This window comes from Brassica rapa, chromosome A08 (assembly GCF_000309985.2).
Source record: "Brassica rapa cultivar Chiifu-401-42 chromosome A08, CAAS_Brap_v3.01, whole genome shotgun sequence".
Lineage (NCBI taxonomy): Eukaryota > Viridiplantae > Streptophyta > Magnoliopsida > Brassicales > Brassicaceae > Brassica > Brassica rapa.
This window is the reverse complement of record NC_024802.2, coordinates 20,127,271-20,150,901: the sequence shown is the minus strand read 5'-3', so window position 1 is coordinate 20,150,901 and position 23,631 is coordinate 20,127,271. Positions and strand designations below refer to the sequence as shown.

The 23,631-nt window shown below is 36.9% G+C and overlaps 5 protein-coding genes across 8 annotated transcripts; 2 read left to right on the top strand and 3 right to left on the bottom strand.

The window, feature by feature from the left end:
* Positions 1–222: 222 nt before the first annotated feature.
* On the bottom strand, positions 223–1,621 carry LOC103835945 (inorganic pyrophosphatase 2). The gene is made up of 4 exons (XM_009112147.3): positions 1,400–1,621; positions 1,165–1,286; positions 875–1,076; positions 223–769 (listed from the first exon to the last, which is right to left on the bottom strand). Exons 1-4 carry the CDS (start codon positions 1,544–1,546, stop codon positions 404–406), a joined length of 837 nt encoding a protein of 278 aa, XP_009110395.1. The 5' UTR covers positions 1,547–1,621; the 3' UTR covers positions 223–403.
* A 1,865-nt stretch (positions 1,622–3,486) lies between these two features.
* LOC103835944 (serine/threonine protein phosphatase 2A 55 kDa regulatory subunit B beta isoform) lies at positions 3,487–8,165 on the bottom strand. Of its 2 annotated transcripts, XM_009112144.3 has the most exons (15): positions 7,745–8,165; positions 7,083–7,186; positions 6,888–6,983; positions 6,678–6,797; positions 6,345–6,530; positions 5,924–6,015; positions 5,541–5,659; positions 5,261–5,384; positions 4,975–5,098; positions 4,802–4,870; positions 4,626–4,717; positions 4,455–4,532; positions 4,291–4,358; positions 4,067–4,207; positions 3,487–3,992 (listed from the first exon to the last, which is right to left on the bottom strand). In XM_009112144.3, exons 1-14 carry the CDS (start codon positions 7,872–7,874, stop codon positions 4,071–4,073), a joined length of 1,539 nt encoding a protein of 512 aa, XP_009110392.2. In that variant the 5' UTR covers positions 7,875–8,165; the 3' UTR covers positions 3,487–3,992; positions 4,067–4,070. The 2 variants fall into 2 exon arrangements, with proteins under 2 accessions (XP_009110392.2, XP_009110391.2); XM_009112143.3 differs by having other exon boundaries at positions 3,487–4,207.
* Positions 8,166–10,298: 2,133 nt separating this feature from the next.
* LOC103835943 (D-3-phosphoglycerate dehydrogenase 2, chloroplastic) lies at positions 10,299–14,713 on the top strand. The gene is made up of 3 exons (XM_009112142.3): positions 10,299–10,969; positions 12,740–13,227; positions 13,678–14,713. The coding sequence occupies exons 1-3, from the start codon at positions 10,360–10,362 to the stop codon at positions 14,443–14,445; spliced, it is 1,866 nt and encodes a 621-aa protein (XP_009110390.1). The 5' UTR covers positions 10,299–10,359; the 3' UTR covers positions 14,446–14,713.
* A 365-nt stretch (positions 14,714–15,078) lies between these two features.
* LOC103835942 (cleavage stimulation factor subunit 77) lies at positions 15,079–21,665 on the bottom strand. The gene is made up of 21 exons (XM_009112140.3): positions 20,382–21,665; positions 20,248–20,310; positions 20,044–20,153; positions 19,824–19,924; positions 19,561–19,622; positions 19,343–19,483; positions 19,098–19,226; positions 18,803–18,849; positions 18,383–18,446; positions 18,158–18,278; positions 17,982–18,040; positions 17,834–17,896; positions 17,475–17,615; positions 17,138–17,202; positions 16,905–17,001; positions 16,660–16,719; positions 16,231–16,383; positions 16,063–16,129; positions 15,721–15,969; positions 15,438–15,629; positions 15,079–15,354 (listed from the first exon to the last, which is right to left on the bottom strand). Exons 1-21 carry the CDS (start codon positions 20,433–20,435, stop codon positions 15,182–15,184), a joined length of 2,211 nt encoding a protein of 736 aa, XP_009110388.1. The 5' UTR covers positions 20,436–21,665; the 3' UTR covers positions 15,079–15,181.
* A 244-nt stretch (positions 21,666–21,909) lies between these two features.
* On the top strand, positions 21,910–23,608 carry LOC103835941. Of its 3 annotated transcripts, none has more exons than XM_009112139.3 (5): positions 21,910–21,992; positions 22,417–22,539; positions 22,620–22,884; positions 22,964–23,118; positions 23,275–23,607. In XM_009112139.3, the coding sequence occupies exons 2-5, from the start codon at positions 22,447–22,449 to the stop codon at positions 23,470–23,472; spliced, it is 711 nt and encodes a 236-aa protein (XP_009110387.1). In that variant the 5' UTR covers positions 21,910–21,992; positions 22,417–22,446; the 3' UTR covers positions 23,473–23,607. The 3 variants fall into 3 exon arrangements, with proteins under 3 accessions (XP_009110387.1, XP_009110386.1, XP_033133193.1); XM_009112138.3 differs by having other exon boundaries at positions 21,938–22,131; XM_033277302.1 differs by lacking the exon at positions 21,910–21,992 and adding an exon at positions 22,005–22,336 and having other exon boundaries at positions 23,275–23,608.
* Positions 23,609–23,631: the final 23 nt, after the last annotated feature.

Sequence of the window (23,631 nt, the reverse complement as noted above, 5' to 3'; positions counted from 1 at the left end):
ATCGATCCTTTCCCGAACATTCCGTGATTGATGTTCAAAGAGCTATCATCTCGAAAAAACGATTTAGACACAAACAATATATAATTACTTATCTTAGCACTAATTGATTTTATGTTGGAAGCTAATCTAGCTTAACACCACTATATATTTTGGGTTAGAGAATGATGATCTCAATATAAATACAAAACTAATATTAAGATTCCGAAGTAAGGCCCGTTAAGCTTGCAAAGAAAATTACTTGCATTACATCACTTGAGAGTCAAAAATAACACGCTTACGTGCATGATTCACTATAATCAACTTTAGGTGTATATATCTTATACATTTTTCTCGATTACATTAAGAATATTATTATATTTCAAAACAAAAAAAAAAATCTTCGATTCTTTGTTCTCTTCATCAGTCACTTGACGAGATGTAGAGGAACCGGAAGAGAAATAGGCAACAAAGGTTCATGAACAATCCCAACAGATATCTTGCAATTATCAGAGCTCACCATCTTCTCCATCTCCATAATCTCGTTGATAAGTCCCATTAATATCCTCTCCATAGCTTCGCCATCGGTCCAATCTCTAACCGTGGCCTTAACCAATGCCGGATTTTGACTAATCAGATCCCAAACCGGAAAATTCTTCCTTGGCATCATGTAATCTTCAGCTTTGAGTCTAAGACTAGGACAGTAATCACCAGCACCATCTCCTAGATAGATCATCTTCATCTTATTGCCTTCTTTGGTAAAAGAAGCTTGAATCCTCTCAATAATCAAACTCTACAATTATAAAAATAAATAAACTATTAATTATAACACAAACACGAATCCGTGTAGATTCAGCAAATGACATGTGCATATAACAAAAAGTGCATGTAAGAGTACCTTGCACATGTTAGGAGGGCAACGAGAGCAACCATGGGAAGATTTGGTGAAGTCATGGTAAGGAGAGATTCTTAACCTTCCTTGTTCATCTACAAGTCCAGGGTTTGTGTTAATCTCTGAGAAATACTCACTAATCCCGAGATGTTCCACGATCGTTTCGATGAAGAACGTGTTGGCATCACTCACTATCCTCAGCTCGCACCTGAAATATTACCAGGATCATAATGGATTATCATTACCGTACGTCTTAATCTCTAATCAAATAAAATTAATTTAAAATTTAGATTTACCCTAGAGCATGAGCGGACTTGATTGCAGGGATGACACGAGGATGAATAGGGATTCTTCTCAAGACTTGTTTGATTTCTTCAATGATTTTGCCATGATCATAAAGCTCCTTCATCATCCGATCCTGTTACGTAAAAAACAAAACATGGTTTCGCTTAAAATTTCGAGAATCTTGACCAACACGGTAATTGCCCTAACAGAGCCCAGAGGTAGATAGATTATGGATGATGAACAAACCATGAGAGAGTTCCAAGGCATTGTGGGGAGAAGCTGTTCGAACAACTCGGTGAAACCAAGCTCATCGACGACCCAATTATCACTGTCCACGTCGATGATCGTCTTGTCGAAATCGAATACGATGACAATGTTGTTCTTGTTAGCCATTGTTCCGACAAAACAGGGAAGAGACTCTTGCGGGAAACCTTAAAGTTTGTTAGGTATCTGTGTGATTATTATAATGAATGTGGAGGAGATGAATGTGGTTTATATACAAGTGGAGAAGAGAGAAACGAATATGGATTTTCTCAGAAGATGCCATTGGAATATTACTTTGAGAATATGCTAAGAAAGAATTGGTATTTGGTTCTTCTTTTTTTTAAACCGTTGGATCTGATGATGGTTTAGGTCAGATGTTGACTAGGTGTGCTGATCCGACGGTGTTTGACGCCTCTTGGTTTATTTTGTGGGGTATTATTATTATTTAATTTAGTTTGGCTTGTTAATAGTTTGTTTAAAGTGGGATTTTAGGCAGCTGAGAAGACACGTGAATGAGGTAAAAGAATATTCCACCTATTAATCCGTTCCAAATTTTTATTTATTATTAGAATAAATTCTTACCAAATAAAAAAAAGATTTTGTCTTACAAAAAATACTAAACCAAAAAAAAGTATACGCAATGTATATTGATTTCTTTCTTCTTTTTTTTTTTTGCATGGATATATATGGATGATATTTTACGACCGAGTGACACATTTGCTCTTGCATATAAATTACATTTTATTTCGTGTTTTCGGCATCACATTCTTTTATAGGGAGAAGAATTTTGTTCGACTGAAACAAAAATTATGCATGTTTAGTGGTTTTATCTAATAGGTTACACGCTTTGTCGACAAAGCTAAGGCCACAAACCTATCACTCGGTTGGACTAAACCTTAAAACGTAGCATTTATCAAAATTTAAAGTGTGAAATACATGTGGGGATTGCATCAGAAGGCACTAGCGAGTTGAGGAGGAAAGTTGAAAGGAATATTCTTTGAGTTAAGGATCATCATATTTCTTTGGTGGCCACATCTTTCAATCAATATTCATCCATTTGATTTCTTCAATTTTTTTTTTCTAAAATTGAAAGCAATTTCAGCCGATCACCAAGTCTCAGTATGACAACACAACACTGTATGTGTATATCTCTATTTATATATTATAATATATCTGGAATTTATCTGACTATATCAGAAAGATCCCCATCAAAACATTGTTCTTTTATTCCTCTTCCTCACGTCTTTAGACAACTATTGTAATATCAAAGGAAGTATTTTTTAGTTGTAAATCTGTAGAGCCACGAAAATCCATAGTATGACGATTCGTCACTCTAGAACAACTAGTTGAATGGTTTTTTTTTTTTAATATATGTTAAATTTATTATAAAAAAAACATTATTACAACTAGTGCATCAGTTTTTTTTTAAACTATGGAACTTCTATGTAAAGGATAGAAAATTGTGTGTCATCTTGTGAAAAGCCACAGAGATATATAGACCTGCTGTAAGTTTGAAGTTTCCCTGTTGGCGAAAAGCTAAGCATCGATCCCGAACTTGTCGATCCACCATTCTCGCAAGTGTTACTGCTGTAATTGGTGTATCCCCATGTCTCATGTCATTCCTTTCTTTCCACAGTAAGTATATTGTGGCTTGGATGGTGTACCTTGTGAGGAAAGTCTCAAGTAGACGTTGATTAGTGTCCATTCTCAGGTCCATTAATTCCGACCATTTTGTAGTGAAATTTGCCTGCAACAGACCAGACATTAAGAATGACCAGACCTTCGATGAGTACGCGCATTCGAAAAACATATGCTCCCGAGTTTCCAAGCTAGTTGAAGGTTTACATTTCATTATCTTACAACATAAAACCACAGTTCTGTCTAACGTCGCATGGCCATATTATGTAACGGATATATAAATTCTCCATATTATCCTCTATACTTGAAGCCATTTTAAGTATAATTAGAGTTCTGTGTGCATCATCTACTAAGCTCAATAATCAGCAATGACAATGGCAGATCATGATAATATGTAGTCAAAGATTATACTGTTCTCAACATTGAAGATATGAGGATACAAGTAATTTTTATTGTGGGTAGCAGTAAAAATCACAAAAGGGTGTCTGGAAATACAATTGAAAAGAGAGACATATAGAGAGCATACGGAGTGTTCAAGAAGAAAAAGATATGACAAAAGAATCAATTAACAAATTGCAACACAAACCCTTCCCAACGTCTCATACTTGAAAAAAAAAAAAATCCCACACAACATAAGCTGTTTCTTCTTAAAAGAGTAATAGAATCGAAGCTAAAAAGAAAGAGGACAACCTAAGTAGGAAGGGTGGTTCAGATATTTCAGAAAATTACCCTTATGGTAAAAAGATTTCTCCTTTACTTCCTCAACCCAACATTTTTTACCGTCTAACTCCTGAAAGATTATACTGTTGCTTCTTCCATGGACAGCGTTGCAGTGACTGGTCAGGCTTTGGTCTTGGTCACAGCATAACTCTGTTACTACTACACCTTTTTCTGGTTACATAATCACTTTGGTAGCTAAAAAAGAGCGAGAGAGAGTCTGAAAAAATGAGAAAAGGAATGTTAAACTGGAGCAAGCTGGTTCCATGTTTTTTTTTCTTCCATCTCTCTCACCAGTTCATGCATAGTACATGTACAAGCTGTTCGCTGCTGCACAAGCAATTGAGTTCTCTGTTGGGTGCCAAGCCATGTGCAGCAACTTATTTGTGAAGTCATATCCGTTCCCATTCGCCTCTGCTCCTGGACTCTCTGATCCTGCGTCCAATCACAATTTTTTTCACTCCACAAGAAAACAGTAAAAGGTTGAATGAGTATAGTGTTAGCTACTACCAACTAACCTCGTCTAACCATACGTGTCATGCTGCTAATAGTTCTGGAAGGTCTTGCAGGTGTCTGGATTTGCCTCCTAATATAAAGAATTGATGCAAAAAAATTGCAATTGATCAATATAAATCTATAACTTGGGGTTAAACTATCAATGTTCTCTGTTTTTTTAATTTACCTCATAGGGTTTTTGCTAGCTTCCAAAGTTGCAGCTTCAGTACTTCCTTGAGACGCTCCAAATACACGGAATAGATTGCTGGTTTCAAGCACAGTAAGTTTAGTCATTTCTTCATCCCTTATATAAGATAGAATAGTATTGGAATTGACCAAAAGACAAGCAAGCAAGAACCTGTAAGAGCCTGTTGCTACCCTCAATCCATCACCACTTAGACAACACTCGAATTTATCAAAGATGGAGTCATTTTCATATAGATCGCATAGCTGCAAACCCGGTAAAAACATAATGTGGTTAGTTTTCAAGACATAATCATCAAATGAGAGATGCCTACAGAACGAAGCGCTTACCTTGGGTCTCAGATGTTCATGAACTTGATAAGATGCAACCGGACCAGAATCCATGTTTATGTCCCACAGCTGAAACGTCAGAAAGGGCAAATATCAGAAACTACTAAAGGTTACACTTAAGTTGGCCAAAAATTAGAAAATGTATACACAAGGGAGTCAGATAGTTTTCAAACCTTGAGGGTCATATAATCGCGACTAAGTATGTATCTCCCATCCTTTGAAAATTTAATATCTGAAATTGAGGCAATTATCTCTGTGAAAAATGATCTGGAACCAGGTGCTTCCGGTTCTTCAAACCTGTGATATGAAATAGCAATGGTCAGTGGTCTGAAACTTTAGTCTAATAATCTTCACTTCCAAGTCATCTCTGACAAGATAAGAGACTTGTCTACTTATTTATATCCCTTCTTACTTAGAATTCTACCCTTTTCGATGAAGGATGAGGATAACAGAACTTACAATTTAGTATGAGAATCACACAGAGCTGATTGCCTCATATCAATCAAACGGATGGAGCCTTTTGAGCTGCTATATGCGAGCATATTACAATGGATTGGATGAAACTCAGCAGATGTAATAACCTCTGCAGACACCATGTAGTATTCAAAACATGCTCGACCAGCATATATCTTATATAGTAAACGTGAGAAGAAGAGAATTTCAAAATAAGGAGGTGAAAACATATGCGTCATGTTAAGACAATACAAAACATAACTGATAAAAAGGGAAGGAAGCATACCAGTTAAGTCCTCCATGTTTGTAGGCTTAACATCAACAATGTTGAAGCTCTGGTTGCTGATTTCCAAATTCCAGAGATTTACGCGCAGATCATCGGCCGAAATGAAGGTTTCTCCATCGCTTCAAAGTTTAGAAAAACATACATTAGTGCAATGAAGAAAACAATGCACAGTAAGGCATGTACGTACTAGTTGTGAAATTTAATATCAACTAAATTCGTTAATGAGAATGGTAGCACAACAAAGACGTGAAAAGACAGGTATAACAAATTCTAAAAGTTTAGTTAGATATTTACTGAGACGGAAAATCAAGGAGAAAGACAGTAAAAATGTGGTTATAAACATATCACGAGTGAAACATATACAAACTGAGGAAAAAGAATACCTGCTGTTTGAGATTGAATTAATATGGTAATCATGTGCATGAGCATACACTCTTCGGCATCTTGCCACAAGGCTTGTCTCCAGGCTAGTCACCTAGATATGCAGAACGACCCATTATTCCAAGCGAAGTATCAATTGACTAATGCATGTCACAAATTTGTACTGAGCTTTATTTACGACAAAAGAAAAGAAGGACAACTAGTAAATTCCTACATTTAACAGCTAAAATAGTAGGAAAAAAATGCACATCTTCCAGTCCCAGAGTACAAAGCAATCAAATAGATCACTGGATCAACTCTTTATACTGGAATCAAGCTAAAGGCATCACCGAAAAGAATATAGTAGACATGCTGGATATCTATATGCATTTAGTTTTCAAAATCCTAAAACTAAAACTTCAAAATAATATTGCGTATAACTACCACAGGCAAACGCAGAGATGGAAGGCCTCCTGGAGGAAAGGAAAATTTGCTCAGGTAGTCATGCGCTGGATCGGCATGTACTCCATTAGCAACTACTGGAGGAGGGCTACTTGAACTTGGTTGACCTGGAGTTTTCGACGGATCAATATTCATTTCACTAATTTTCTTGATCTTCTTCTCTTGTACCTGCTCGATCAAAAATGAGTAAGGAAGTCAAAAACTCTTTCATCTTTTTGTTTTTCACGGAGAATAACCAACCAGTTTCTAGACCACTTTCACATGCGACACCTAAAATATTTCGAAACAAGATAAAAGACCATCCAGATGTCGAACCTTCCAATACTTGATGGTTTTATCATTTGTGGAAAGCAGAAACAATGCACCACTTGCTGGCTGACACCACCTGATTTTGTTGATTTTCTCCTCTATTTCCAAACTCTTGAGATAGTCAAACTGAAAGCGATTGGAGACCGATGTTATTTTTAGCACTAGCAACATAATTATTCACAAAGTGAAATCTGGTGAACATGGTTGTAAATGTACCTCTGGTTCATGACTCTGAAACTCTGTTTTATATCGAAACTCAGGATGCCTAACTGTGTAGTCCATCTGCTCAGCATCTCTCCTGGACACACCATTCTGAAAAAAAATAACATTGCACACGAATGCATTACAGCACAAAACATTTTTTTGAAAGACGATTGAAGTAAATCTTGCAGAAGAAAAAAAGGAACGCACATCTTTATTATCCGTCCTCTCAAAAAGAACCACTCGTCCCCCACGGTCACCAGTTGCAAGATGATCTCCACTCTTATCAAATTCAATGGCTGAAATGATGTCAACTGCGGAAAAAAAAATTGTGCAAACAGAACGTTACATAAAGAATTCATCACTAAACTATAGGAGCTAAACACATTAAAAACCATAAACTGCAGCTCGAATGTTCATCTCCATTACAACAAGTGAAGAAAAGTTGGTTCAATAACATGAGAAACGTTGAGAGACGTGGCAGATTAAATTAGTATCATATTGAAAGTGAATAAAACCACCTCGTTACACTAGTAATCTTATCAACTCAATCTTACAAATTCAATTCAATGCATGAACAATTGACAAGACTACACACTTCTCGCTCGACACACAATTCATCATGTGCTTCCTAATCAGTGGAAACAGTATCCATGTGGCTATGTCATGAAACAAACAGAAGCTTCTAGCTAGCTTAGATTACACCTCCTAAGTCACACAACTAACAGTACAAATCTAAAAACACTCAGAACACAAGAGATTCATCAATGACACACACTAAGCAGCAGATCAGATCCAAACCACTAAGTCCTCAAAACACCGTCCGGATCTAAAACAAATCTCCTCACAATCTCTAACGCAGAGTATATTACCTTCCTGGACTTCTTCTCCAGCGGTTCGCTCGCCAAAGACCTGAGAGAATCTCCACTCTAAAGACGGAGGAGGACCACCACCACCACCACCACTAGAAGCAGCACCGTCACCACCACCACCACCGTTCATGTTTCTTTCTTTTGCGTTGATTACAAAAATAAAACCAAATCTGAGCTTCCAAATCTCAATCACCGAGACGAAGATCGCGTCATCACCATCACCAAATCCACCGATTCACATTCCATTCCATAGTTTCTGTTCCTCGGTTGAATCACTTTGATCGATGATTGATTTCGTAGAAAATGGAGGAAGGAGAGAAGGAAGAAAAAACGCCTTCACCTTTTTCTCTCTCTCTAGAAGGATAAAATCGGAATTGCAATCTTTTTTTTTTCTTGCTTCGGGACCAACACGAAGGAAGGAACAAATCGTATAAGGCTAATGTCTAATACTATAATGTTCTTTGTCCTGATTATCATGGTTATCGTTAGAGTTACAGGCGGTGACGTGATTTTTATTCGATCAGTAAATATGAGTGGGCGGTGACTTATGATTTCGCATGTCATTGGTCTGTTGTGGAGGTGCGCTTGCCAGTTGCCACTGTTATATGATGGGTGATGTGTTTCAATATCACTAATACTGTTTATAGTTAATTAATTTTTCCAATTATCTTTAAATAAGATTCCATTGCACATTGTTTTGCTTTATGCAAAGAACATTATGATTTATGAGATAAACAAATTTATAACAGGAGATGCTAAGAACATTTACTTAGAATATAACTTTTTCTTACATAATTTCTTTTAATTATTACATATGTAATGTAAGGAGAATTTAACAAGTTTATATTATACAATTGGTAGAAAACGATTAACATGTATAAAACAAGTATTAATCACACGAATTTAGAAGTCTTCGTACTCAAACCAGTAATATGAATTTTATTACAGAAAAAAATGAAACTTGAAATGAAAAATGGTACTCACTCGGTGACTACTAAACCGTGAACAGTAAAACCAGTCAGTCCATTTTGATTTAGGAATTGTGATTTGTGTCCACAGCTTCCTCGTTTTAAACGTGCTGTTGCCTTATATACGGAAAAAACTTTCTCGAGTGATCTCTCCCAAATTTGAAGGAGCCCTATAATATTCTGATTTACATATTTTAACCGATTCATTTGCAATAAAATTGTGTAAAACAAAGACTAGTATTAGGGCTCTAACTCGCACACTGTTGTAAATCCACCACACAAATAAAAGCTTACTGGCATCAGCATCAAAGAGGGGAGTAGCTCACAGGAGAGATTCATCTATTCTTGCCATTCTTGCCAAAATATCTGAAAGTTGTTGCAAGCTATATGTTGGTTATGTATAAAATATATAAAGGAAGAGATGTTCATTGTGTTGGGGGTTGAAAGAACTGAAAGGATGCTTGCACGAGTTTACGAATTAATTTGCGTTCGGAATTTTATGATGGTGTTTACGGTATTTTGAGTAACTTTTGCGTTTTGAACTTGGGACTGATGATGTTGCCCACGGGAGGGTTTCCAACTTAAGATCAGGGTATGTTCTGAGTATATAGGCTACTGAATCATTAGGAACAATCAATCGTTAGCCCATAGTCCCTAAATTTTTACAAAAAACTTATATATGTCTTTTTTGGACAATACAAAAAACTTATTATGTCTAAACCTTCAAATTTGTATAAAAAAGGAAAAATTATATAAACTCTTATTAAATTGTTTATATCCTTCAGATTTTAGGACCGGCTAATGCTTAAAGTATGATCATCTCACTAATTGGCGTGTCTCTAGATCAGTCAAAGTTCTTAGAAGTCAATCCCTCATGTCTTGTTTTTTTTTAACATTATCATGTCTTGTTTATTGCAGGATATATTTTTTTTTTTGGTAAACAATATTGCAGGATATTCTTATCAAAGAATAAAATAATTAGTGTATAGTGTAGTAATATAACTATGTAAAAATTGCAGTTCGAATCTATTTTTTACTGCGAATAAATATATAAAGAATTAATTGGTTTAAAGACGCTTTTGAAAAAAAAATCCAATGATGCTAGTGGGGAATCATCGAAAAAGATTGGTCGACAGTTATTTAAATTTGATTATTGAGGATGCACATGGCGATAGATTCCTAACCTATCACAGTAATAATATAGACAACAATGTATTTTAGTGTCAAAATTTTATTGAATAATTCTATTTTCACGTGTAAGATCTCATTGATTATAAATTCATAAGACTTACACTATAAAAGCTTGTCATTACATTACCTGCTCGATACAAAACATTTTTCTGAATTGATATATCAAATAGTAATGTGTTTACTATTCTTATATGATTTATTTTTCTTGAGACAACGATGTGCACCTAGACAATAACGCCATACTTGATGCATGTGCCTCTCGTTTTATATATACTATCTTACCAACTAAACAATTCAACAGAATATACATTTATCTTAGGTAGCCGAATTTATAATTTTGACCGCAAAGTAAAATAAAAAAAAAGTGAATCCATAACATGTCTATTAATAGGCACGTTTTGCCTCGCCACATTCTCACACAAAGCAAACAAAGTAAAAAGAAAAAAGAAACAAATCATGGCGCTTTCGTCTTCTTGTTCAACGCTCAAAGCCGTCAACTCACGGTGGACGTCACCAGCACCAAAACTCGCCGCCATCCGTCGACACTCTCTGTTACCGGAGCTCCGTTACACACCAAACGTCAAACTAACTGCGACTAACGCCTTGAGAACCGTGGAGCAAACGACGTTAACGGAGGACGACCATCTCTCCACCTACGGATCTGACCAAGACGACCAAGAGTCGCTTCCAAAGCCGAGGATTCTCGTCGCCGAGAAGCTAGGAGAAGCCGGAGTGAACCTCCTCAAGGACTTTGGCGACGTGGACTGCTCTTACGAGCTTTCACCGGAGGATCTGAAGAAGAAAGTTGCGGAGAGCGACGCGTTGATCGTGAGAAGCGGAACGAAAGTGACGAGGGAAGTGTTTGAGGCCGCGAAGGGGAGGTTGAAGGTGGTGGGAAGAGCCGGAGTTGGGATCGACAATGCTGACCTGCAAGCGGCGACGGAGTACGGATGTTTGGTGGTTAATGCTCCGACTGCTAATACGGTGGCTGCAGCTGAACATGGGATCGCTTTGCTTGCTTCTATGGCAAGAAACGTCGCTCAGGCTGACGCTTCCATTAAAGCAGGTATGTTGGAGAAAAAAACACAATTCACGTTTTTTGAAAAGTATGATATATAGATTTAGAGTTACAAATATCTTAGTATAAATTTTTAATAAACATTATTTTGATATTAGAGGCTACCTAACTTATGCATATTAACTTCTAACAGTTCGGAGTCAAAACTAATGTTTCGTCAGCTTTAGCAAAAAAAAAAAAAAAAAAATTATGTTTCGTCCGAGTAGCTCAGAATAGCTCTGGTAGAAATTTGAATAAGATCTAGATTTAGCAACATATACACAAATAAATAATAATAATGGTTGGAAAATTTTATGTACTTTGATTTATTGAATTAGGGTGATTAGTTAAAGTAATGGTTTACTATATCGATTAAAAAGATTATTATATTTGTATTTAGGTGTGGAGCCGTCATCAGATCTTGAGCAGCCTACTGTGAAAATATGAATTAGATCTAGATTTCAACAACAAAAAATATGTTAATTAAATAACTTTCTGATATACTCTGGTTAATTAACTGGGGTTGTTAATTGCGAAAGTAGTCGTTTACTATATAGATTATTAACAACAGTTAAAAGATAATATATATTTGTATTTCATTGTGGAGCCGGCATCAAATCTCGAGCATCATGGTCCACCATTTGAATAGTAAACAACTTAGTGGTTTTAGTGTTGTCTTTTGTAATTATTGCTGAATTGAAATTTTCAACGAAGTGGTAACCTGTCGTTGTGTAGTAGAAAAGTCACAGGAGTAGACTAGTAGTAGTGAAAACAAGCATAAAACTAGTTCACGTAAGTAGAACAAAATACCAAACGTGACTCTTCTCGTGGGTCATGGCTAGTTTTACCATTTGTGTATGTATAATTTCTGGTAGAGAGGTGGTCAAGTGCGACAACTTGACAAAACAAATTTAACCCGTAAAGGCAACAAGAACTGCCAAGGGACCGGTTATTGCAGAAAATTAAAGCATGGGACCTAAGTTAAAATGATTGGGACCACTAATATGGTTAGTCATATGACTCATATTTATTCATTTTGGTTTTCTCTTCTCGAGTCTAAGCATGCACCAACCATAGTACACCAAAGATTATTGGAGTCTCCTTTGCCTTTAAAGTCCCAAAACATGATTAAGTTGAAGCAATCATTCACTTACCTGATACTGTATTTTCTTTTTCACCTTTATGTCACAACTCATCACTTCCACCCATTTTGGAATCTCGAGCATTATGGCAATATATAACTTTTTGGTCTTCTTTTTCTTTCTTTATTAATGGTTTATTACTCATTTTTAATCACCTTAATTGATTCGGCGTGGAGTAACCTTGAGTGGCAGAAGAATATTCTTTGATCAATAATACACCTTCGCTATTGCTTAGATATTATAATAATCGTAGATTTAACTACATTGCACAACAAGTGGGTGTTTGAAAATTAACCATGCATTAGAATTGTACATACTCAATTATTTGATTCTGGTAAAGCATTAACATCCGACCGTGACATAAAATGGAGTGATCAAGTACAATAAGATAAGTTTTAAAAATATATATATATTTAAAGGCTGCTCAATTTTTTTTTAATAAGCTTCACTAAAACAATTAAAATATTAATTTTAACAAAAAGGTTTTTAAAAAACTGTTAGCGAATCGTTAAAAAAAAATCTTAAAGTTGACTTTTTGGTGTGTAAATTTAAGTTGACTTGAGCTTTACCGTCTCTTCCGTGGAGTAATATATGACGTGCAAAGTACGTTACTGAAAGTTCACATTTGTTTTTCCAGGAAAATGGGAGAGGAGCAAGTACGTCGGCGTATCTCTCGTCGGAAAAACATTAGCCATAATGGGTTTCGGCAAAGTCGGAACAGAGGTGGCTAGGCGAGCCAAGGGACTCGGCATGAACGTTATCTCTCACGACCCTTACGCTCCAGCCGACAGAGCAAGAGCTCTCGGTGTCGAACTCGTCTCCTTCGACCAAGCAATCTCCACCGCCGACTTCATCTCCCTACACATGCCGTTAACTCCCGCCACGAAGAAGGTTTTCAACGACGAAACCTTCTCCAAGATGAAGAAAGGTGTTCGTCTCATTAATGTAGCTAGAGGCGGCGTCATCGACGAGGATGCGCTCGTTAGGGCTCTTGACTCAGGAGTTGTTGCTCAGGCAGCGTTGGATGTGTTCTGTGAGGAGCCACCATCGAAAGAGAGTAGATTGATTCAGCATGAGAATGTTACAGTCACACCTCATCTCGGAGCTAGCACCAAAGAGGCACAGGTACATTACATACACTATACATACACTTAGCCCTGCGGGTTCGAGTAATTCGGTTCGATCCAAAATCTTGCCGAATTGTACCGGAAAAAGTTTGGTTCAGTTTGGAATTCGGGTAGTTTGGTTCTTAAAGATTTCATCGAAACTAACTAACTGAAGTTTTGGTTTTGATTATATTTCGGTTTAAATTTTTGGCTAAAGTCAGTTAGTTTGGTTTATTCGGTTTGAGATTTTGGTTAATTCGGTTAGAAATTTGGTTAGCAAAAAATTTATTTTATTTTTTTGAAAAACCAAACCAAACCAAAAACCAAACCAAGCCAAAAACCAAAGTTTTTTTTTTTTTAAATCCCGAATTGAACCTACCCGTAACCGAACTAATAGAAAATTCATATCTTACATGAAATCTTGTGACATGGTTGTAATGTACGTACCTCTGGTTATTGACCTTGTTAGGAAGGTGTAGCCATCGAGATAGCAGAGGCTGTAGCAGGGGCATTGAGAGGAGAGCTATCAGCTACTGCAGTGAATGCACCAATGGTTGCTCCTGAGGTTTTATCAGAACTGGCTCCTTACATTGTCTTAGCTGAGAAGCTTGGAAGGTTAGCTGTTCAGTTAGCATCTGGAGGTAAGGGAGTACAGTCCATCAAGGTCGTATACCGCTCAGCTCGTGACCGAGATGATTTGGACACTAGACTTCTCCGCGCGATGATCACAAAGGGAATCATTGAACCCATCTCAGACTCTTATGTCAACCTGGTGAATGCTGACTTCATAGCTAAGCAAAAGGGTCTCAGAATCAGCGAGGAACGAACCGTGGTTGAGTCATCACCAGAGTACCCTGTTGACTCCATCCAAGTTCAGATTTCGAACGTGGAGTCTAGTTTCGCTGGTGCTGTCTCCGATGGTGGAGCTATAAGTATTGAAGGGAAGGTGAAATATGGAGTTCCGCATTTGACTTGCGTTGGATCGTTTGGTGTGGACGTGAGCCTTGAAGGGAATCTGATACTGTGTAGGCAGGTGGATCAGCCAGGGATGATTGGACAAGTAGGTAACATACTCGGAGAGCAGAACGTGAATGTGAGTTTCATGAGTGTTGGAAGAACAGTTGTGAGGAAACAAGCTATAATGGCGATAGGAGTTGATGAAGAGCCAGACAAGAAGACACTTGAGAGGATCGGAGGTGTCTCTGCGATTGAAGAGTTTGTGTTTCTGAAACTATGAAAGTTTGAGATGGAATCACAGTGTGGCGTTTGAGAATAAATGGTGACCCGGATTTAAGGTGTTTGTCCAGTGGTCAACCTGTAGGTAAATGTGTGGCATTGTGATTGAATGTGAGTATCGTGGTACTTTGTCTTGTTTTGGCATTCTTATGATATGTAATGATGCTTTTGGTTACTGTAATGTCTCTCTTGTTTCTCGGTATCCACTAATATGCTACTATGATCTGTAACCACTATTTTGATATATGAAGGCATGCGGGTTTGGGTAATTCGATTGGGTAGTTCGATTCAACATAAAATTTACCGAATCAACTTAAAATAAAGTTCGATTAGATCAGTTTTTTTAAAATCCTACAGAAATTTGATTTCGGATATTTTTGGTTTAATTTTGTCAAAATTTTGAATAATTTCGGTTAAATTTAGTTAGTTCAGTTTAAATTTTTAGTATGGTAGTTACTTTTTTTTTAGCTTTTAAAAAGAAAACTGAAACAATCGATTACCAAACCAAATCCGAACATTTTTAAAGAACCTACTGAATCTAACTCCTGACCAAACTAATTTGTTCGGTTGAGTTCAAAAGCCCAGCTCTATATGAACTAGCATAAGTAACCTTGAATATCTGATAAAACACATATGATGTAATCCAAGAAGTCTATTTTTATTTAATCAAAATTGTTGGGAGTAATAAATTACAGCAACAAGAGAGGCTTATACAAGTTTGCTTATCTCGGCATGTTTTAGCCGGTGCTACCAGATAGCTCACCGGAGTAGGCACTACCATACGATGCGGAACCGGTTGGTGTCTGTGACGATGTTGAGATCCCCCGAGCCTTACGCATTTGCCTAAGTCTGAATACATCTGTAGGTAGAGGCTGGCTTTGTATGGAGGCAGTATCATCGTCTTCTTGCCCTGTCAAGAGAGAGAGAGATTTAGATGATTCACTTCCATGAGCCAATATTATTTAATGCTTGGATGGGCAAAAGAGAACTTACTATCTGAACCTTTTCTCTTTGTAGCTCTTCTGTCTCTTGGCAATCTCTGAGATCCACCCCGGTTTGGACCTGAGGGATCATTTTGACTTGGAACGTTGCCTTTGGCAACAAAATTCTGCTTGGCAGTTTGGCCTGTTGGTAAGTCACTCTGCAGACATATTGAGAGAACAACATCCACATTGGGTGTTGGGCCTGAAAAGAATTGAGAGGAGGAAGGTTAGTGGACACTTGTTCCAATGCTCAGTTTAAAATACAAACTTGGAATTGGTTTAAAGAGATTTACCGTCAACATGAGGCAGGTTAGCTAAAAAAGCTAACAATGCAGGTGGAGTAGTCTTTGGTATTTCATCAAATGTGCTGGCTGATCCATGAGTTGCAGTTGCTGTCACATTACTTTGAAAGGTGTTAGAAGCAGAAGCAGCCACTGGTTTTGCAGAACTAGAAAACTCAATTCCTGATTTCTTTGCTGGGTCATGGACGACCATCTGAGCTGTATCTGGATAAACAACTTTTGACGAAGAAGCTACACTACCTGACAGTCCACAAGGAGATTTATTTACTTTAGTCATCACCAAACTTCAACATAATCTATCCACGCCAGATAACAAAAAAAAAAACTACAGACCTATAGTTGCAGATCCAGGAGGTTGGTTTGTCTTCTCTACTTTCTTATTCATATTTTTCACAAGCAACTGTAGTGAACACATCAATCAGTTAGAATTGGTACTTACTATGCATCATCAGTAGTTATTAATCAAGCTAAATATGATATATATGCATGCATGGGACATACCTCTTGTCTGGATAAATGATCAAGCTCATTCGAAGTGCATGGCCAAAGATCCATGTAACTGTACCGCGAAACAACATCTTGAAGTGAACTCTCTAGAGCAGGAGATCCCTCTTCCCCTTTTCCGAAAAGTGCTTCTTTCCTTCTCTGCTCAACCTACAACAAGGTTGTCGATGTTTAAAAAAATATCCCAGAGTGAATACTAGAAAAATAATGTCCTAATTGATTTGAGAAATAATTTGAAAGTCTCAGCAATTTTAGTAATATGCCAAAGCCTGTCAGATGGAATAGACCACTAAAGCTCGGACTCTACTACAACAAACTTGTCATCAAAATGAAAATAAACACAAAAAAAGCTTACAAAAGACATCAAGCTAACTGTATTTGCTTTCTTAGTTTACATTGACAACACTCAAATAAGTTAAGAGTTACCTTTAGAATACTAGCAAGATCTCCATATGTTTGTTCAAACTGAACGAATCTATTCCAGACCTGCACAGGATGGAGTAAGGAAAAAGTTAATCCTAGAATGCAGTTCATAATTGCTATAATCAAATTAGTTGCTCCGGTTATTTTCCTTGTCTCTTTTCATGCTTAAGAACAAAAACCGCCTTCTTAAACGGCTCTGAGAAACGAAACGAAACGAAACGAAACAGGAAACATCACTATTAGCGTACCTCAGCAGATTCTTCAGTGGGTAGTGTGCTTAAGGCCCGTTCAAATAGAGCTCTGATATTTCTATCATCATTCAGTCTAGTCAAGAAATCTGCATACCTGGAATTTAAAGCAAAACCAAACCGGTTAAAAATTGTGTGTTTAAGGAATGTTTGGGAGAGAGAACAAGATTGAGTTCTTCAATAAAGAAGAGTTTCAATTATATATGTTGAGAAAAATAAAAAGGAAATATTACTCAAGGATGTAAACGGGTTCAGTCATATAGCGTTTCAATCCCTCCTCGAAGATATTATGAGCAGCCTGCATAAGAATAGAACATATTCATTTTCTGTAAAACTAAATAGAAATTGAAATTAGAAGCTACACTAGTATATTTTCCTTGCAAGAGTGTTAATTTTTTTGTTAAAATAATCGAACAACCAAAACACCCCGATATTCAAATCATACTGACTTCATTACCATAAAATTCTCCTGAAACTTGACTGAACGACCACTACCTTCTTCATAATCAATTTATCAATATACCAACTAGATAAAAAATACAGTTCAGAAACATTAGACCACAAACCCACCTTTGGATCCTTGTCAAGACAAAAGGCCATTGTAGCGAAAGCAATATACACATGATATGTACAGCTAGGAGATTTTCTAGCTTCTAGAAAGTACTTGCGAGCAGATTCAACACCCTCTGCCCTCCTGAGAAAACGAAGGAACTGCAAAAGAATATAAAAAGTATATCACATAAAGAATTTTCAAGAGGGAAGAAACAATCCAAAATTCAAAAAAACCTATACATGACAACATGAGCAACAAAAATCATGATTATGGTGGAAAAATACAACAGTCAGCCGATGAGTAGAATATGACTATGGAAAGCGTAGATATGCTCTTTATGCCAATCTTAGCAGTCCAAAGCTCTGAGTGTTCTTACTTGTATTTGTGCCAAAGAGTTTGTGCTAACCCCCAAAATGCTTTCATATAAATTCTTTGCTGACTGCAAAATCATACAACTGTAAGCAAAAAGTATGCGAATAATGGAGAAAGCTCTATAATGAGAACCAAGTAGTAAGAATGAAAACCTGAATAGCTCCACGAGCTTCCTCCAACTCAGCATAAGCATATTTCAACATTTCCGAATCTGTGTGAGCAATGTAGACTTGACTAAATAAAAAAGACTCGCAGCAAGCACACAGCAGAGAAAATAGACTTATTAAGCGTTCACAGACAAAAAAACTGAAGGATAGATCGGATATACCAGGAATGGCTTTAAGAGCTCGCTGAAATACTTTGATTGCCGCATCTGTGGAACCAGATTTTATGTGCCACTCAGCATAGTCATACCACACATCGGGATAGTGGTATAAACACATTAGACACTGTAAAACAAGAGTAATAATTAGCAAATAATAAAAGAAACCACACTTGGGAGATTATTCCTCCTAAAGTTCAGAAAAAAGCATCTCACTGAGGCTTCGCATACCTGTTCATAGACATATATAATCCGCTTAGTTGACAAGGCCGCGTCAATCCTTTGAGGGTTTCCCCTGAAAATTACAAGTGTATTAGATGCAGAAGTTTGTTATATTCAGAAGGACTAGTTGAAAAACAATATGTAAAAAAATTCAATTATCACTTGTTGGATCTAACTGGATAGTAAATCATTCCAGCTTTCTAGTTACTATCCTCAATAAATCTCAACCAGAATATTACGGCAGAGCAATATATAAAAGTCTCATCATTAGGTGTAAACTGGAGAACCAATTATCTATTGCAATATATTAATGTCTCGCTTTTGATTTTAAGATACCAGGCATTCCTCAAGAAAAATGGCTAAGCAGCTATGTAAGAACATATGTCATCACTGAATGAAATGAAAGAATATAATATTTTGGGGTTTTACTTCTCAAAGGTTAAAAACTTCTTCCAGGCCACCCATTGAACTTCTTCCTGCATAAAACCATAAGGCAGTGTGAAGTACCAAAGTGAGCCAATGATTTTCAATTGAAAAAATGAAAGAATCAAAGAACTTATAGTTCACTATGTACTCATCGTATAACCAGATGTCATGATAAATCTATGTTCATGATGTCCTTTTAGCCAATTTAAGTGTCATTATCTCCAATATTATCGAATAGAAAAATAGAACTATACATTCAGCAGTTCCAAAAAGAAACACTGAGTGAGAAATGATCTACCTTGGACGATCCTGTTGGTGGTACAGCAAGCATGTTCCAATCAATGTCTTCAATGTACTTCTTGCGCTCCCTATAGACAGCTCTGGCACTGTTAAACTTTGGTTGATACTCATTGACGAGTCCTTTGGCCTGCTCAAAGAATAGATTTGATCAACAACCAACCAAAAAAGAGAAAGAAGTTCATACCTGCTTCTAATACACTAGACAATAAGAAACCACACAAGATTTGTAAAACATAAGTTTACCAATTGACGGTTAACAGAGTTCTCAAAGTTCTCATATTCTTTCCAAAGTTGCTCAACGTGGTGAGTAGGAGTTAATATAGCTCTCTGATAAACTTTCCGGAGAGCAATCTTCCGTTGCATATCTTCGTGGGGGTTAAGAGCCTGCAAGAAAATAAATCAATTTCTCTGCAATTACAATGTATAAGTATTAAGGACAAAGTAAGAATGACATAACGAACCGGAAGAGATTTCAGAAAGGTAATGTACTCAGTCCATATAGGCCCAGATGCTATGTCTGTCCCTGCAGATTTATACAGCGAAATAAACGACCACAGTAAGGGACAAGTCATCTTATGTGCTGACATGTTAAACCGAATCTAGAGCTCTATATGGATGCAAAGCGGCTACTGCCAATGGTAGCGATATGCATAGGATGATGAAGCAAAGACCATTTCATATGTTCTTTTGAAGTGTCATTACTTATGAAAGCTAGAAGGGTTACCAATATAATTAAGTGTAAACTCGAAAGCCTTTGTGGTCTCCTCTTGACCCTCAGCTCCCTTCTTATCATAAACCTTTCTGATGAACCGAATGTAACATTGCCTAAGAAATTAAGATGTTTTGAGTTATATCCAAGGAGATGGAAAGCAAACTTGCATTGCAGCTAAAGCAACAATGAGACGGAAAGATCTTGTATAAAAAGGGAAGGCAACAACGCATACCAAAGGGGAACTTGAAGACAGGTCAACAAGCAACGACTAAATATCTGTTTGGTAGCGTCATCATTATTCACAGCCATTTGTGTCTCCACATACTGCTTCCAAAACCTCGCCTACATGATTAAGCAAACACCCACTTAATAAAAGAGGAAACTTTACATCACAACTAAACTCCAAAACCACAAGTGAGCTGCATTGGAAACTTACAGAAGTAGGATAGAGTGACAAAAGCTGCTCGTAGATCGGCGTCGCCTGTGTAATTGGTAAGTGCTGAAGCAAGCAAACAATTGAAAAAGTCAGAAAATTTTCAATAATAGCGAGGAATAATAAAAGAGGTGTACCAAGGCTCTCTTGGCTAAAGCCTCTGCTTCCTCGACGTTGTACTTATCAGCCATATCCTCCAAAAACGCAATCTTTGAGCTTTAATTGGATGAAACGGGATTCAACTTAAACAATGGTGATACAAAGAACTGAGATTCAATTCAATCCTCCGCAGAGTCTAACCAAATCTTCCTACTGCTTCAACGCCATAAGTATGGCCTCCAAAAAGAGGACCCGTTGTAGGTCAGATCGCAAGAACTGACCTTCGCGGCGGTGTTATAACTCCTCCGGCGAGTCTGGCCACAACACGGTGACCGGCGATTGAGAAACGGAGAGACGCAAAGGAAAGCTCGAGCCTTTTTTTTTTGTGTTAATGTAATTTATTTCTACCGCGGTTTACCTGTGGGGTTGGACTGTCTTAAATAAAACAATAAAAAAAAGGCGTATTTGTCTTTTTAGTATTTTTGTTTTTTTCTTTTTTTTCTTGGTCTTTCCCTTTTTATCGTTATTTTGGTTTTTTTTTTACTATGAAAAAAAGATTATTTAAAATACCGAAAAAACCAAAGTAAAGATCCGATTGGTAATGACTGTAGCTTTAAAATTATTGTTGTAAAAAAAAGTCTGTAGACTTTTTGCTGTGGTTTTAGATTTTATTGCTGTAGAATTTTATGTAAAACACTAAAAAATTGCTTTGGATATTTGGCTCTGCAGAGCACTTATACAGCTGTAGGTTATTTTAAGAGCTGTAATTTCAAAAAAAAAATTAAAGCTTGATTGCTCTGAATTTAGTGCTATAGAAATAAATAGGACTGTGGACAGCATCCACAGCAACTATCAATTACCTCCTAAATTACCCAAAAATAAATCTGACTGCTAAATAAAAAGTGATAACTTGCATCATATCATAAGTTTAAAACAACCATTAAGCTTCTATCAATTGATATTAGAGAAAGTTGTATTCCGACTGCAGAATAATGCCTTCTAGTTTTTCTGGTTAAATTTGATTTTCGACTTAAAGTTTTCTTGTAAAAAGTTGTATTCGTACCAAAGCATATCTTGAAGGTTGTAGTTAGGTCAGAAAGGGTACTCACGAGCTATCTCAGCCACGCTAACAAAAAGCTTAGCACCATTCTTTTCTTGCACAGCCATTGTTGCTTCCTCCGCAGAAGCAAGGTCAACAAAGCCACACCCCACACGCTTACCCTTTTGGTCTACAATAAATCGAACACTAATAACTTGGCCAAGAACTTGACGATACTGTGATTTTCCAATGGTGTGAGAGAGATTGGCAACCAATAACATATGATTTTCAGATTTAAAAATCATAGAATTAACAACATTAAATTTAGTTCGGATTTTCAAAGCCACTAAAATACAACAACTAATAACTCTCACTTAATAAAATTTATCTCCGTCGTTTTCTTCGCTAGAGATCCCAAAGAATTTCTCTTATGATAACCCTATTAATTGGTTTTGTATTCGTCTCAAGGGTTTACACTATATAAGGGCCCAAACCAAGCCCAAGTTAACCTATTTAGATCTATGATCTATCTTTGTAATTATTAAAGAAAAAGAGAAAAGAAACTTATTTATTTTCCGGGCTCGTCTTCTTCGTCAAGTCTATTTCTCGGGTCTCTCTCTTTTCTTTCATTGATCTTCATCTATATCGGTGTTTTAGGTTTTTTTTTTTTATCTCTTTGCCTCCTCCACTTCTTCTCTGCCCCTTTCTCCCTCACAATCTCACTTTTTCTTTCGTCCAATTCTATGCGCGTAAGAATTTTACTATCCATGTGCTTTTGATCACGATTTCGATAGAATTGTCTGGTCTTTTGTAACACGTTAAAAAAGTTAAGGAAAAAAACTTTTCCGACCAAACTGCTAAAAGATTCTTTGGTTTTTAACATCTTGGTCTGATAAAAGCATAAGCTGTTTCGAAAGTTTGAGACTTTTACTTTCTTTAACTTAATATTGAAAGGTTCTTGTTTTCATCTGCGTTTAGAAGTCAATCTTGTTTCAGAAATGTATTTAATTTGGGATTTGGTGTTACGTTTTCAGTGTGGTGTGGTGTCCTTGTGTGTGTGAGGGATGAATACAGAATCCAAAGGAAGAGCTTGGTATGGTAAAATCTACCGTAAGCTTGAAACCATTCTTGTGGAGGTGGACAGTTTGGCTGCTCAGGTACCTTTTTTTATTGCTAGCTTGTTTCTGAAAGTCTCCGAGAGTACAAGGAAATGAAGGTTCTGTTATGTTTTTGACAGGGTAAGGTTTCCTTGAGTTCAAGTGATCCTCCAGGATTGGATTCTGTAAGGGATGGTGAACCAGATCATCGTTTGCGTACAGAGCAGGGTGATTGTGATCAGAAAGCAACCACTTCCCTTTGCCGCAACGATCCAAAGTCTTCTCAGGCATGTAATGATGATGATACTTTTGTATCTCTCTCTGGGAATTGTACAGAGACTCCAGCTGCTCCTGGTCATGACAAAGTGGCAAACATGAGATCCTTTAGCAGCAACTCTATGATGGGTTTGTTCTCTGTGTTGCTCATGTTTTTCTACAAGTTTTTGGGATAAGTTTCATCATGTGTGCAACTTTTAATGTGTAGTTAATCAAGATGAGTTCTTCATTGAAGACTTCGATGAGGCTCCATTGGATACTATTGATTTGTACGACATGACATTTCGAGAAGACCCTTCTGATTTTGACGACAATTTGCTGTATGCAACTCGTGACAGGAGCAGGCAGCTCAGATCATTCAAGGTCCTCTCTCTCTCTTTCTCTCATACAAAACCTTGTTTTAAACAAGTTTCAAAACAAATGGGGACATAGATTATAGTCTCATCCTGTAGGAAATTGAATACTGCTCTTCCAATCCATTGTTTCGTAATACGTTTCTTCTTTTATCATAATCAACAGGGAAAGATTATGGATGCTTTAACTTCGAAAAGAAGAAGAGAGAAGGAGTATGAGCAGCTTGCAATATGGTTCGGAGATGCAGAAATGGGTTGTGATGCGATGAACACTAAGAAACATGAGACAGCATCTCTAAACACCAAAAGCTCAGAGCCAAACGTGCCATTTGCATCAGAAGATTCTGAGTGGGAGCTATTGTAATGATAAGATTGTGAGTGGGGAGCTAGCTATACATGCTTAACTGTTCTATTTTTGTGAAACTCATGTGATGCTTTGAACAATATATATACACTAAGATCCAATCTGATTCTTATATGGGAAAATCAAATTCTTGCTCTTGCCTTTTCTAGTTTCTTTGAA

What these genes read in the sequence shown, in the direction of transcription:
- LOC103835945 (XM_009112147.3), bottom strand. Translation starts at nt 1,546, where the DNA reads ATGGCTAACAAGAACAACATTGTCATCGTATTCGATTTCGACAAGACG. An exon ending in TGCCTTGGAACTCTCTCATG is followed by an intron (nt 1,287 to 1,399) that starts GTTTGTTCATCA and finishes TTTACGTAACAG; the next exon opens with GATCGGATGATGAAGGAGCT. An exon ending in AAGTCCGCTCATGCTCTAGG is followed by an intron (nt 1,077 to 1,164) that starts GTAAATCTAAAT and finishes GTAATATTTCAG; the next exon opens with GTGCGAGCTGAGGATAGTGA.
- LOC103835944 (XM_009112143.3), bottom strand. Translation starts at nt 7,874, where the DNA reads ATGAACGGTGGTGGTGGTGGTGACGGTGCTGCTTCTAGTGGTGGTGGT. An exon ending in TTCAGAGTCATGAACCAGAG is followed by an intron (nt 6,798 to 6,887) that starts GTACATTTACAA and finishes AATCGCTTTCAG; the next exon opens with TTTGACTATCTCAAGAGTTT. An exon ending in TGTGATTCTCATACTAAATT is followed by an intron (nt 5,099 to 5,260) that starts GTAAGTTCTGTT and finishes TTCATATCACAG; the next exon opens with GTTTGAAGAACCGGAAGCAC.
- LOC103835943 (XM_009112142.3), top strand. Translation starts at nt 10,360, where the DNA reads ATGGCGCTTTCGTCTTCTTGTTCAACGCTCAAAGCCGTCAACTCACGG. An exon ending in TGACGCTTCCATTAAAGCAG is followed by an intron (nt 10,970 to 12,739) that starts GTATGTTGGAGA and finishes TTGTTTTTCCAG; the next exon opens with GAAAATGGGAGAGGAGCAAG. An exon ending in CTAGCACCAAAGAGGCACAG is followed by an intron (nt 13,228 to 13,677) that starts GTACATTACATA and finishes TGACCTTGTTAG; the next exon opens with GAAGGTGTAGCCATCGAGAT.
- LOC103835942 (XM_009112140.3), bottom strand. Translation starts at nt 20,435, where the DNA reads ATGGCTGATAAGTACAACGTCGAGGAAGCAGAGGCTTTAGCCAAGAGA. An exon ending in ACTCTTTGGCACAAATACAA is followed by an intron (nt 17,616 to 17,833) that starts GTAAGAACACTC and finishes ATTCTTTTGCAG; the next exon opens with TTCCTTCGTTTTCTCAGGAG. An exon ending in TCCTGGATCTGCAACTATAG is followed by an intron (nt 15,970 to 16,062) that starts GTCTGTAGTTTT and finishes GTGGACTGTCAG; the next exon opens with GTAGTGTAGCTTCTTCGTCA.
- LOC103835941 (XM_033277302.1), top strand. Translation starts at nt 22,447, where the DNA reads ATGAATACAGAATCCAAAGGAAGAGCTTGGTATGGTAAAATCTACCGT. An exon ending in TAGCAGCAACTCTATGATGG is followed by an intron (nt 22,885 to 22,963) that starts GTTTGTTCTCTG and finishes TTTAATGTGTAG; the next exon opens with TTAATCAAGATGAGTTCTTC. An exon ending in GGCAGCTCAGATCATTCAAG is followed by an intron (nt 23,119 to 23,274) that starts GTCCTCTCTCTC and finishes CATAATCAACAG; the next exon opens with GGAAAGATTATGGATGCTTT.